The sequence below is a fragment of the Bombus vancouverensis genome, chromosome 3 (genome assembly GCF_051014615.1).
Source record: "Bombus vancouverensis nearcticus chromosome 3, iyBomVanc1_principal, whole genome shotgun sequence".
NCBI lineage: Eukaryota > Metazoa > Arthropoda > Insecta > Hymenoptera > Apidae > Bombus > Bombus vancouverensis.
This window is the reverse complement of record NC_134913.1, coordinates 12,324,663-12,339,573: the sequence shown is the minus strand read 5'-3', so window position 1 is coordinate 12,339,573 and position 14,911 is coordinate 12,324,663. Positions and strand designations below refer to the sequence as shown.

Genomic DNA, 14,911 nt, shown 5'->3' with positions numbered 1-14,911 from the left:
TACTTTCAAATTTAAATAGACAGATAAAATAATAAAAAAATGTTGGTCTTCTAATTGCAAAACGTATCAGTGATTAAAATACCGATTCTAAAGAACGTTAAATATTAAAAAGAACTGTTGATCGTAGAAAATATTGTACGCTAGAAGGAAATATTAATGACAAATAGACTGCAAAATTTTCATGTAAATTCATACTTTGCGAAGTCAATTCAATTTGATTCAATTAGCCTCGTTGATTCCAGTTACGACCACAAGTCCAACATCTATGTTATGGAGCTCGAGGAGAAGAAGAAAAGCGTGCAGGAGTACGAAGAGGACTACGATCCTTACGTTCACAGAAATGTTACCCATCCAACTACGTAAGTATCTGTTAATTTCCCTTCTTTTTATCCATTTATTTACCCATACACTTTATTCGTTTACGTTCTATCTCATTTTCTTCTTCTGTTCCTTCTATACAGGGTGTGCTGCAGCATGTCGGGGAACCGATGGATTCTGCACGCGAAAACAATAAAAATGGTTCATATAAACATATGCCCTATTTAACCTCGCGAATTATAGCGAATTTTATATTGCAGTAATTCCATTGAAAGACGACAGTAGTCAGATTAATTTTACCTTCCTATCCATAAACAAGATTTCCAGAAAATTCCAGCAATAAGAAGAAAAAAAGGAGAGAATAAGATGATAAAGAAACGTCTCTACTAATCTTGTGCTGGGATGCAAAGAGGTCGCTTTGAACACATCTCGTGAAGATATGCAAATGCAGTTCGTTCGAGAGGAAACTCGTTATAACTCGAAAACAAAGTCGAATAGGCAATATGTTTATATGAACTGATTTTATTGTCGATTTTATTGATTTTATCGACACCTTGTATATTTCTTTCTTCTTCCTTTCTAATATTATTATTTTATTTAATTTCAACTTAGCAGATTCCCGGAAATGGTATCGGCTTTACAACATTTTTCCAAACTCGCGCTTTCTTCGTCTCTTTTGCGCTTGTTTTAACACATACAAAGTTCATAAAACTGGGTTTACTCTTGTACTTCTTCTTTCCAATAAATTCACGCAAATCGAACTTGATCAGGACGGATAGATCGGTTCTAAACGAAGAAAGAGGAAATAGAGGAGAGGAAAAATGTAAGTCGATATCGTTCGGTAGATTAACGCAATCGCCTGCATTTGCATAATGTCGAACGCGGTGCGCATTCGAAACGACGACGTTTCGTTTATTCTGACCGCGTTTCTCTGGATACAAATTACGCGGTAATTTATTGCGGCGATTAGTCACGAAACGGAAGAATAAGATTGCCCTCGGAGAAATAACTTGGAAACGCTGACACGCGTGGAAAAAGGTCGATGACGTTTTGTCTTGGAATCTAAGTTCCTGGAAAGTTATAGTTATATCTAATCTAATCTGATTCTATTCGGCTTTAACGTAATTAAGACGGTACATTTTTAAATACTACTAAAATATGTCAATTATTTCTATGGATAATTTCCAGCACTGCGTCGAGGAATTGAAATTTAATTTTACCCATCTTCTTCGTTTTAGGAATTATCAATTAATAAAGTATACATTTTTCTTGATATCTGCATTCACCCTATTAACGAGACAGTACAAAGTTTTCATTTTCTATCTAAAATCCTTTTCTTTCAGAATCTTTTATCCTTTTTTTTTATTGGAGATTTCTTTCTCTCTTTAAAATTACCTTATTATTTCCCTTGAAAACCATTCATGAAAAAATAAGAATTTCTCCTTTCCTATTAATTTTCGTGAAAATAAACTGAAGAAAATACTGCATATTTTAGGAGCTGGGAGACGTTGCTACATCTGCTGAAAGGCAGCTTGGGTACGGGAATCCTTGCTATGCCAAAGGCTTTCTACCATTCTGGATTCGGTATTGGTATAGTGGCAACAATAATCATAGGTCTATTCTGTACTTATTGTATGCGGATTCTTGTCACTTGTGAGTACGAGCTTTGCAAGAGGAAGAGGGTAGCTTCGTTAAGTTACCCTGCTACAGCGGAAGCTGCGTTGTTGGAAGGTCCTGCTCCGTTCAGGCGGTTTGCTAAGGCTTCCACGTGAGTATTTACACACAGAATTTTCATTTTTAATCAAATATTTACTTTTTACTTCATAAATAGCTTAGAATTTAATTTTCGAGAGATTCTAAACGTTACATTAGAAATCATTCGTCAATACATAGAGACTATGTTATAAAACGTATTAACGTATGATATTAAATATTATATTTAATTTGTTAACTATATTAAGAAAGTTTTAGTAAGTCGAATGATACTAAAGACGCTAAAGTTAAAGCTTGACTTTTCACAGAAAGCGTATCTCTAATTAACGATTGTATAAAATAATTTTCATTTATTTAAAATAGTCATTTGATGATCGAATAAATACACGAATAAGTTTTTAATATGGCAAATTCAGATTTACGTTAATAGTTAAAGCATCTTAGTAATTAATAAAGCTAAATAAGTGGAAATTTGTGATACGATTCTTAGAATTACTAGCGAACTTTTAATAACTGAACAGATCTATGTAATGAAATTCTGTAAATAAAAGATTAAAAATATTTTAGTATAGATATATATGTAGGATTTTCAATTTGCCTTACGTTATATTTTATTTTATTATGCGAATGACTGAATATTTATTCATATTTAAATAATTATTTTTATATAATACGTTATAACAACTACCATTATAATTATTATAATAATACGTTATAATATGTTATGAAAACACGGTATTGTTATACTGAAAATTATTTCACTATTAAATATCAAATATCAAAATTGTATTAAGTGTGTCAGGATCACAGTGTAGATAACAAAAATAACTAAAGAGCTGCGTTTGCGTGCGCGTAAGCATGCGATCGAGATTATCGCGTATACAATGAGAACCTTGCGGAAATTTCAAGGCAGATAAATCCTTTGTTTTGCAGTCACACGATAAACGCATTCCTTATGGTATATCAATTGGGAACTTGCTGCGTCTATACTGTATTCATCGCCACGAATTTGCAACTGGTTAGTACAATTATTAATTAATCGTACGCAAAATTCATCGTAGAATTAAAATCATTCATAGAATCATACAGCGATCTTTGTCATAAAAATTCGAATTTTCAAAACGTACTTGAAGAATACTCAAAAGCTCCAACTTTTTGAAAGGGGCCATTGACTATTGTCATCTCCATCGACTGGCAGCTTTTAAAATTTCTGATGAAATCGTTGAATATGTTCCAATTTATAAAATCTTGAACAAGCATCCTTAGTACAGCAACAAATGTTTATATATCTTTTCTAAAAAAATCAACGCTAAAAGAATTCAAACCTCACTTATTGTTAAATAAATTAATTAATATTTCTAAGAGCAAAGAAACGGAGAACAAGGGAAGATTTTAATTAAAGTTCACTAAACCCGATTTAAATATCAAATTGGAATATTTAGATTCAGGAAATTTAGATGTAATTAATATCAGTGAATTTTAATTATGACTTAGCTAATGTTAGCTATATTTAATCAGAGTGCGTGTGAAATTAACTATACTGAATTTAAAACTCGAATCAAATTCAACTAAAGTCAATTATGGTTCAATAAGAGTTAATTAAATCCAGTTCAATTAAATCCGATTAGATTTCAGTAAAACCTAATTAAACCCAACTTAACTAAACCCAATCTGAATTCAGGCAGTGTCAATTAAACGTAATTAAACTTCAGTGAAATTTAATCAAACGCAACTTAACCAAATTCAATCTGAACTTACGCGACATTAACCAAATCCAAGTCAAATCTAATCACACTCTATCTAAATCCGATTAAAGTCAGATAGAATGCACTTAAATTGAACTAAAGTCATTGAGAATTCAGCTAAAGTCCCCTAAACCTAGTTACTGTCACTACTAACTAATACTAATGCCAACTGAACTCAATTAGAATTTTTTAAAATTCAGTTACACTTAATCAACATCGATCTACCGTTAATCAAACCCAATTCCGTTAAACCTACTCAAACTTTGCCTAAAACTAATTATATCCACTCAGGATGTAGCCAAATTTAATGTAACCCTAAGCGCAGCTTTCTGACAACCAAAACCAACCGCGCGAACTCTCAGTCCAATTACAATCTTCATAAATTCGATTAAGTTGAATAAAAATCCACCTAATGTTAATTAAACGTAATTCAAATCTACTCCAATTTCGTTGCAACCAATTAAGTCCATCCAGCTGAATTTAACGTAACTCTAAACCCAGCTCTCATCGTCAATCTAATCGCGAGAACTCTCAATCCAATTAGAATGTTCTCAAATTCAACCAAACTTAATAAAAATCCACTGAACATGGATTAAACGTCAATTCCGTTAAACCTCGCAATTCTAATTGGCGTCCGATTAATGCCAGCTAAATTCAATTAGAATTCTCTTCGATTCGAATTTAATCAAAATCCATGTGACGTCGACAAAATCCCATTACCATTAAATTCCATCTAAAACTAATTATATTCAGCCAGAATCCAGCTAAATTTAACGTAACTCTAAACTCTGCTTTCCAAACAAAACTAACCGCGAGGAAAACTCTGAATCTAGTTCCCCTACCAACTGACCAAATGACATCACCTGTTTCGTTGCCACTGTTCTCTATCATTCCGAGCAACGTCGGCACAACGGTGACTCACGAGATTTCGCTACTCTCGTTAAACTCGCGCTGATCCAGCTTTTACCGCGAGGAATCCCGTTCTCGAGCGGCGCGACTAGAACCGTGTACGCGATGTGTAGGCAGAGAAAAAGAAGCATGTAGGTCAGGGAAACACGCCGCGAGGAATAAACGATTAGACGGTCGACGCGTCGCGTCGCGTCGTTATGAACCTCGTGAGTCAAGGTGATAATACGTGGTTCAGGTTCGTTGACATTTCATCAGGCGACAGGATGAAGTCAAGTTTCTGTTTACGAGGACACGTGTCTCGTTTTGGTCACCGGAATTAGGAAGAAGCTCGAGAAATCGTGTACAATGAGTAATGATAGCGTTGACCGTGAAGTTACTTAGAAGGCGTCCTCAAGTACTCATTTCCTTTTATTTAGCTTTTGGTTTCAGCGTAGGACACTTGCTTTCGGTATCTGGAATAATATTTTAGCAAGGTTGTATCTGTTTAGAGTCTGTAACGTGTGGGTTTGTCGACCGTCTGTCTTTGCTTTTTAACATTTCTCAAGCTTAATGGTTTGTTTTTTTATTTCTCCAGTCATTCTTTAATTTCAATTTTCTATATAATATTGACTATTCTTAGTGATCCTAATCTTCTTAATGTCACTGATATAGGAGGACTTTTTCATTTTTGATCAGTTGTGAATGTAAATTTGAACTTTACGTTAAAGGTTTCAGAGCTTGAATTCTGGTTAATTGTTTTAGACTTGGAGAATCGAGGAGGAAATATGGCAAATAGAATTTGTTAAATATCGTTTTCTGGCGTGTTTTATAAACTTTTTAGAATATTTTTTCCTACGTTTCCTTACCAAATTTTTCACGTCTATGAACATTTTTGAATAAATATCTTTCCAATATACGCTCCTGACTCTTGATATCAATTCATTTCCGATATATCATATTATATTTCTCATATTGTTATGCAATGTTTCTTACATCTTAACAAATACTTCCAAACATAATCTGCTGATTATTATCGAAAAGTGCCATTGGAAGGCGATTATGCGATAAATTACTTCATTAAAAGAAACCCACAAGTCATCATCCTGACATTTACAACGTCTGCAATTTTTCTCTTTCTTCTTTAACATTGGAATTCCTACATTCGACGCGTAACGTTCGCTTAACGTTACAATTTTCTGTCGCACTCGTAACTATGCAAATAAAACGGACCTACTACTTTTATATCTACTTGCATGCGCGCAAATTATGCAGTCGATAGTAAGGACTTTCAAGGACCAACTATCTACTTATATACTGCACAGATATTTCACGAAGCATTCAAGGATTTACCGCGTTCTCCTAAGAACCGTACAATGTATAACGATTATGCGCTTTGTTACATTGTTGTATCGAATCGAAAGGACTAGCTTGACCTGTTATAAATTATGTAAAAAGGGTCGCCTCCACTAGATTCCGCTTCGATACTTTGCTATATAACTTTGTTGCATTCTCCTAGCGAGGGAATTCCCCTCACGCTTGGGAACGAAATGAAAATTTCAATCGACTCGTTTGCTAATTCTTCAGAAGTTCATTAGCCTCGTTCAGTGACAGGCAACTAGACCTTTTATGGTTGGCGCAATTGTCAGAGTTAACCGAGTGTTCTCTTTCTTTACTAAATTATTTAATCCGAGCTACTGGCAAATCGTACGACGAATAAAAAAAAATATCGGTCGAGGGTGGGATCATTTCCGATCACATGTCCTTTTTCGTCTTTAAGGATTTACAAATGGAAATGATTTATTTTATTTTATTTTAAATTTTCACGGTTGAATTTTATCGCGGTAAATGTTGATTAGAATAAAATTCATCTCAAATGAAATCTTTGATAAATACAGTTTATATACTAAATGTTACCGGTTGTCCCAAAAGTTTCTTTCGTTTTATAAGTGAAATAATAGATGCACGATATTTTTTATTTTATATTATTTTATGGATTTATCATTTTGTAGTAACGGAATAAAATGCATCATACATAATTCATATCACAATTTTATTGAATTATGTATGAGCCATTTTGTAGTAATGGAATGGAATGGATCAAACGTAATTCAATAAAATAACATAAAACAAAAAATGTTTCCTTACAGAGCGAAGAGAACTTTTCGAACAACCTGATATTAAATAATTTATTATTTAGTTGATGTTAATGTTAACGTTTCAATGATATTCGCTCAATGTAACTACTTCAATGTTGACGTATCATTACAATTGTCGATATTATTGGATTATTACTGAATACTACTATGTAAATGACTTAAATATTAGTCCAATTATATTAATATATTCAATTTCATCACAGACATTGATAATACTTCAACGCCACAATTTCAACATACTCAGTGAACCTGATACACCTTCCATCGATACAGTGTTCCTATATGGAACTGTGCGGTCCTAATACAATCCTTTCGCTGTGACACATCACGTAACAAAACCAGCTACGGTGACTCATGAAACTATTTGAACACGTGGCATATCAAACATTTATGGAAACCCACATGTATCATGAACGTTATTGAAACAAAATTTTCCGAAGCCTCTGAAGATATTTCAACGAAGGTTTATAGGTAGACCGCACTTTTTTATACGTTTCTATAAAATTTCAAAATGCAAAAAATGCACACGATACACAAAGGTATAGAAAATATTGCTTATAGTAATTTAGGAGATAAAACAAGCCTCTATTTGAATATCTCGTAACAAATATCTCCGTACATTTTCCAACACCTATCAAATATTAACATACCATCTTGCCTTTTACTAAACTGTTAATCAAATTTGAATATCTTCTGCGATATATTCAGCAAAGTCCCGTACAATAAATATTCAAATATTTTCCTGAGTCACTCTATATCCCAACAGGTGTGCTTCTCTGAAAAAGAATTCCGAAGCCCGTCGGGTATTAAATAAATACCAAATACCGGGTAGTCAATAAATCAAGCAACATCGTTGCAGGCATAGGTCATGATCTTCCTTATTTCCCTTGGGAGAAACCAGTGTTCTTCGACATTCACGCGCGGTAGCGCGCAGGATTCTAAGTTCTCGCGAACGTTTCATCCAACGTTCTAAGCCACTTGCCGTAATAACGTGTGTCGTAATGCCGCTTAACTATCCATTACATTGCGTAGTATAGTTTGCACTGGTGTACGGCGAAACCGACGTACACCGCCCTCTCATTCCTCGTCCAGTTTCTAAACGAGTTCCACCGTTGATGGAATTTCGTTGAAGATAATCGTTTGCCCCTAGTATCGGCTAGGGGATACGGTCATGGCAACGCACAATGCGGCAGACAGTGGACAAAAATCGAAATAATCGTCGTTCGATGTTCATCTTATTATTCGATGATATTCGTCAGTCTGTGAATAAGCAAATTTAATGCAAAAAATAATTTCGTCGAACATCGATATGGAATTTGTGAAAATCGTTTGTACATGAATCTAATCGCTTGGAAATTGGTTCGTTGTATATTCTCGTTTGTTGGTTCCTGTCACATAGCGTTTGGAACATCTTAAATATGGAGAGTCTGAGTACGAGATATGTCTAATTTTAATTTCCAGTTTAACAGTTTCTTTCTTTCTTTAAAAATCGATTTAGAAAGAAAAGGTTCCAGCTGTTCTGTAATTTTTATTGTTTTGTACCCAGAAGGTACTGTATTGTATTGCTGCATAATCTTTGCTACAGTATCTTTTTAGCGAAATACATTGATAATGATCGACTTGGTTAAAAAGTGGATTTCTGACCACACTTGTCTGAAAGAAATTTTTGAAGCTGTACAAAAACTGTCTTTGAAATCTTAAATCTCGTTCGTTACTAAATATCGAAGCAATATCTGACGAAACGGAAGACAGGATAAACGATTTCTGCATGACACTTGCAAAGAAATGGGAAGATTATTCTCCACATCAGCGGTTTGCTTAGTTAAACATCACCGTGTGTGATTATACAAAGAATAATAAATATTCACGACTCGATCATCAAATATTTAAACTGAGTCAAAGAGTAGGTAGCTGACAAAGAGCTGATAAACAGACTCTTACTCACGTCGAATCACTTAATATCAAGTTTCAGGAAAAATGCACGTTATATGCATTTTTTAACCTTTGTCTCGAGTTCTCATTCAAACGCCTCACTGTGCAACGTTTTCTTTCCCGTACATACGCATACTTTGTCTTTGGACGCAGAGAACACGTTGCATTGGTAATCTGTTGAGAATGGTTTGACGAAGTTTGTTTCAGTTTAATCTGGTTTACTTCGGTCTGTTTGAGTTTCTTCCAATCGATTCTCAATTCTTTTGGAATAGGTTTCGATTGGATGTCGTAGATCTTTTGTTTGTCGCAAGTGGTTTGACGAAGTTTAGTCAAGTTTACTTTCATTGATAATAAATACCACTTGATGCAAAATATTTAACATCTAATCAGACTACAGCAACAGCAAAAAATCTCACCGATAATTTGTTATATAACAGAACAAGCGACCAAATCAATAACCACAGGCTATCATTCAATTTCCCAATCAACCAATTAAACTCACCACTCTATAATTTTCAATTTTTTAAAAATAATGATAAGACTGGGTAAGAAAGAAGGAACAGGATTTAAAGGACTGCGTTCTAAACGGAAGTTCCAAGCTGAACTCGAGGACTGATTAAACGTAATAGTTCGATCTGTTGTGTAACGCACGTGAACCAATCGGAATCGGTTCAATCTGGCTGCAACAGGAAATAGGGTGTAGTTCTCTATCGGTTCGAGGGTAATTTTTTCACGGCAGAACATGTCCATTCGTGCGCTCTGAAATGAAATCGAACCGGTTTCGCTAATATTTGAAACCCTCAGGGAACACACGCAGTCGATTGTTCCTCGATATCAGAAACCACTTCTAAATTGAAAAATATAGAAAATCGAAGCACGAGGAACAAATTGGAAATAACGATAATAACAATAATAATAACGTCGTTAATTAATCGCCGCAGTGTGCTACACATATTGTCAACCGTCCAAGAAAACATATTATTTTCTATTGTACCGTTCGTAACAAGCGATATTTCATTCAGTTCGTTCTTTTCTTTCGTTTAAAAACACCTCTGCACAATATGTCAGATAAATATGATAAATATTACTTTTATATATTTATTTGTCCTTTTCGAGAATTTTTATGTCGCTTTGTATTATTTCGAATATATTAGAAGCGTTTATTCAAGTGCAATTAATTTGATCGGAAATATTTCAAATCTGTAGGCATAGAAATGAAGACGTGTATTTAACAAATTTGAATTTAAATTCGTATAAGTGCGATTGGTAAAGCGATTCGCAATTTTCTTGCCTTAAAACCTTAAAACCTTAGAATCCGATTAATTGATATCGAATTCCAGTAAAACTCCATTTATCTACGGGACGGTTGGTAACTGGTGGTACAAGCGGAAAGGGGGTGATTCTACGCGAAAAAAGAAGTCGAAAATATAGAATACAAATTTTTCGTTCGAGGCTTTGTTTTCGAGGAAATCGACTTTGAATTTTCGCTCGGTACGCGTGCACTTTATCGCGTCTCGTTATAACGGATCTCACTGTAGATCGTTGTCTCGATGGAAAAATTAAAAAAAAAATTTTATTCTATATTTTCGACTTCTTTTTTCGCGTAGAATCACCCCCTTTCCGCTTGTACCACCAGTTACCAACCACCCTGTATATCTCAAATTCCGAATTTAAATATCACACAAGTTGAACCAATTTCGTTCCAAGTTCTATCAATTAATAATTTATTAAGCAACGAGTAAGATTAATTCTTTTTAACATTAATTTAACCTTATTGTAAACTATTTACCTTTCAACGAGTTTGGACGATTAAAATTCCGCTGTAGTTTCTTAACGTACGAGCAACGATTCTAAACTCGTTGTCTATCCAGTGGATGCCCTTGTAATCTGATTAAGGTGTTCTGCCCTCTTAATCGTACATCCTGAATCAAGTCAGAGAATTAGAATAGCGAGAGCTGTCCGCCACGGTCGTGGAGTCACCGCGAAAAAACGAGATAAATCAAAATGGTACGCCTGAAGGCGATCTACACGATGTAGAAGGCGTTTCAATTCGACGATTTCTTTTTCTCTGACTCGTTCGCGATGTCTAGAGGACTTTTGTTTCGAGACAGGAACGAAGAGGTTTACATTTCGCTTCGTTGAGCAGAGTGAAGTACGTTTTATAATGCAATATGTTACCGAACTTTGGTGTTCCAAATGAAGAGACAAGTCGAAGATATAGAATGGAATTTTTTCATACGACGTTTGGTTTTCGAGAAAATCGAGTTTGAAAATATGCCAAGTACATATTCACTTGGCTTACGTCGGACTGAACGAAAGTTATTAAGACTTGACAAGAGATAATTCTATATTTGAAAATAAGTCAAAAGTGCAGAATAAAGTTTCTTCGTGAGATAGTTTCTTTTCAGAGAAGAATAAATATGCAAATTTAATATACGCGTGTACTAGATCAGTCCTTAACCAAACACGTCTAAACTCTATTTCCTTGAGAACCAGGTGTGCAACGGGAAGACTTTATTCTGCATTTCTGATAATATTTTCGCACGTGAAATAACTTCCTGTTGATTATTTACTTATACCCAGTCTGTAATTAGTCGACTTTAAATATACTTGATAAATTTCCAAGCTCGATTTTCGCCAGAACAAGGTGTCACAGGAAAAAATCCTATCCTATATTTTTTACTTGTTTTCTCATGTAGATCCTCCTCCTTTTGGCTTGTGCCTTCGGTTTGGTAACACTCTGTATACGGTATATTAATTGGTGAAACGTTGAGAGCAAAGAAACGTTGACAGCGGTATGTTGTGTGATACTGAGTCTGACAGAATTGGCTATTTATAGCGAACCATTCATTTATTCTATACGGATATTATAATTTATTAACTGGGACGTTATAGGTTTTGGATATAACGAGCGATTTATTTGCAGATTACTATGATTCTTAAATTATATTTGATATGGTAGTGCGCGTCTATAGCGAAATAAATTCTTACATTGAGAATAAAATATATTATAGTAAAATGAAATATTTGTACTGCAATATTATTGCAATAATATACTATTTCGTGCTCTTTTTATCTTTCCTCCTTGATTGTTCTACGATTTCTAATTTGATGTATTTAACAAAGCAGTGTGCCGATGATGGAATACTTATTTCTGATACTTCTATATTTAACATGGTACTACGTTTTATCTATCATTCCTTGGTTTATCGAACTATATACCGCATAGTAATCTATACGTAGTGGAGCGTTTATTTTGGATATTACTATGTTTAACATGACAGTATGCATACAGGGTGTCCCAGCTAGGGCCAGCCAGGCCACTTAAATATCTCTGTCGCCTTTAACGCGATGAAAAATATCCGTAGCTCGAATTAAATGATTTCCAAAGGGAAATATCATGGAGCAAGGTTTCTCGTTTGCTCGCTTTTTTTCTCAGTCTTTCCAAGGTCATCGTCATCTTTTATGTATGAAAGGCGTATTTTTTTCTATTGCATCTTGTAGCAGACAAGGGAATACGTATGAATATGCCTGAGTCATGACCTTCGGATCATTCTGAACACCAAAAGAATGACGAAATTGTAAAACGGCGTTAGCATGGTATGTAAATTTACAGTTTATGTTATTAAATGTTCAAAGATATTTACGTCTAGACATTTAAATGCGTTCGTCCGGCTGGAACATTTCGTGTAACAATATATTTCCTCCGTAACGTAACTGTGTACTAAGACTCTTACCATTTACTTTTCTTCGCCAGTTTTACTACAGTTATGGTACTACTTCAAGTACTAATGTCATTACTTTTACTATTGGCTTTTACTCTTTCGCCTACATTGCAGTACTACCTTATTCGACTATCTCTATCATCTTTTCCAGAGTAAGAACGCGTATCACGTTCTTCTTCTCCGTATGCTGTTACCATTAATTGCAGTATGCATTATACGTAGTAAATACGTTTCACAGTAACCGGTACCTTCACCATATCATTACCTACATAGCCATAACTATCTATACTGAACCGTACTTATTGCACGTTTCACGTGTAACCTAGTACGTAGTAACTGGTATTACTACACTTGCTGTATGCCCACGTGTAATCAACTAGCATGTGCCGTTACTATACTTACTACACGTTCCACGTGCAACATAGTGTAGCATCGTACGTGTAACACTGTAGCATCTGAACGGAAAAATATTTGTCTAGAATGACAGTTTTGGACGTTTTCGAGGTCGTTGAAGTCGAAAATGAGGTTCGTTCTTCACGGAAATAAGACGCACAAAATTTCCACGTACGACGAAACTTGTCGATGCGTCACGTTCTCGTAGATTTTGACGACATCTTTTTTTAAAATTTCGTACTTTTAAACTACCGTGTGGGCTAATTTACGTGCGCTTGAATCGTAAGTATTGCAGTAGGTTTGGTTTACTTTTTAGTTTCGGTTAGACTACTATGTGTTCACGCAGGAAGCGATAAAATTGGCATTGGCTGTGCCATTACTTGTTTTGTTTCGTCACTGCAGTTGAGACCTTGGCCGGACAAATGTTCATAAGGTTGAATTTTTTAAATCGTTCGTTTCTCTGAGATATGGCCATCTTATTCCGCTTTAGCGACGAAAATAACCGCCGAAAAGACACGTTCAGTTCGAAGATTTTACAGTCCGCGTACCGTATTTTATCTCAGCATCGTTACATTAATTAATTACGTTACGTGTTATGTTTATTCTATTCAGATTTTCAGATATTACTCAGCGAACACGTGGACATACTTGTTCGATAAAGAACGACAATCACGTTCTTCCGTCGTCCGAAGCACGCATAATTATCGTGATCTCAATAAAATCAGCGATCGTGAAAAGCGTTACGCGATTCTCCGATTCTACATATAGTTTATCGGCAGAAACGTAATATGTTTCTACGATCGTTAAGCTACGTTCACAACAAACACGTGGAATTTCTTTCCTTTCCTTTCGTCGAGAATACGTTTCGCATTGCTATGCTAATTTTCTATGAAACGATACGAATAAAGTGGCGGAAGAGCTTCTCTGAAAAATTTGGAACTATAAAGGTATTTGTATCTCATTTGCTAAGCGACGAAAGAAATCTTCAACAAATTCGGTTGCGCAAAAGGATCTGTTTACTTTTTTTTCTAATGAGTTTATTCTTGGTTTTTGTTACGACAAGGAGACTGTCTGATGTCATATTTGTATCCTTAGTGCCATGGTTGCATGTTGATAGTTGATAGTTGATAAGTGGACGTGTGAATTCGACTTTAAAGGAGATGAAAAATAACAGGAAGACATATTAACATGTAATTCTTTTTCCATTTTCGTGTTGCTAATAATTGTGATGAGAATATCGTGCGCGAATATGATGAAGATATTCTTAATATTCTGGCAGGTTAAAGATTTTACAAGAAATTTAAAATCAATCGCGATAAGTTTTTATCAAAAAGATTAAAATGTAACTTTTACAACGACGTATCTGTAACATTTGAAATTAGGCGCGAAGTTATTCAAAAATTTGTAATTTCTTATCAATAATAAGCTCGATCAATCCCTCGATAATCAAATTTCTAACCAGATTTTTCACTCCAACATCAAAAACAGACGGTGGTTCCATCAAAATTCTGCAATTACGTGCAAATGAAAAGTGCTGGATTTTGAAATATAATTACACGTTTGCATAGCAAAAAATATCTTTCAAATTCCTTCAAAATTATCCTCTGAAATAAATAGTTCTACCATGGCCACGTATTTATCAACAATTGCTATCGCGAATGTTTAAGCAACCTCGTGTTTTCTACAAGAAAATATTAAATATTGTAACGAGCACTGCGCTTTGAATATTCCACATATTTCTGCGTATCATGCATTTTTATCTTTTATGCATCTTTACGTTTTTTCATAGATGCAGGAACGTGCGCAGTCTAATAATTATATAAAATACGTTCGTTGCTATAATGACGTTTACGTAAGTTTACCATTGGGAAGAAACTCTTTCTTTCACGGAACACGCTAGGGAAATTGTACTCGTCCCGGGAAACTCCATGTATCGTGGCAAAAATGAAACTCCTATTAGAATCGCGTTCGTTGCGTCACGTTTCTCTATTACGTAAGGCGAAGGTTGAGCCGATGGTAAATGGTATGTGTTAAGAACGGA

General features: G+C 34.8%; 1 protein-coding gene across 1 annotated transcript in view; it reads left to right on the top strand.

Annotated features, from left to right (window-relative positions):
• LOC117154213 (proton-coupled amino acid transporter-like protein acs) overlaps positions 1 to 14,911 on the top strand; it is a 40,810-nt gene that overhangs the window by 18,687 nt on the left and 7,212 nt on the right. Inside the window, exons 3-5 of the mRNA XM_033329004.2 lie at positions 243 to 359; positions 1,814 to 2,086; positions 2,965 to 3,049. Coding sequence (XP_033184895.1) covers positions 243 to 359; positions 1,814 to 2,086; positions 2,965 to 3,049 — 475 coding nt within the window. The remainder of the gene's footprint in view (positions 1 to 242; positions 360 to 1,813; positions 2,087 to 2,964; positions 3,050 to 14,911) is intronic.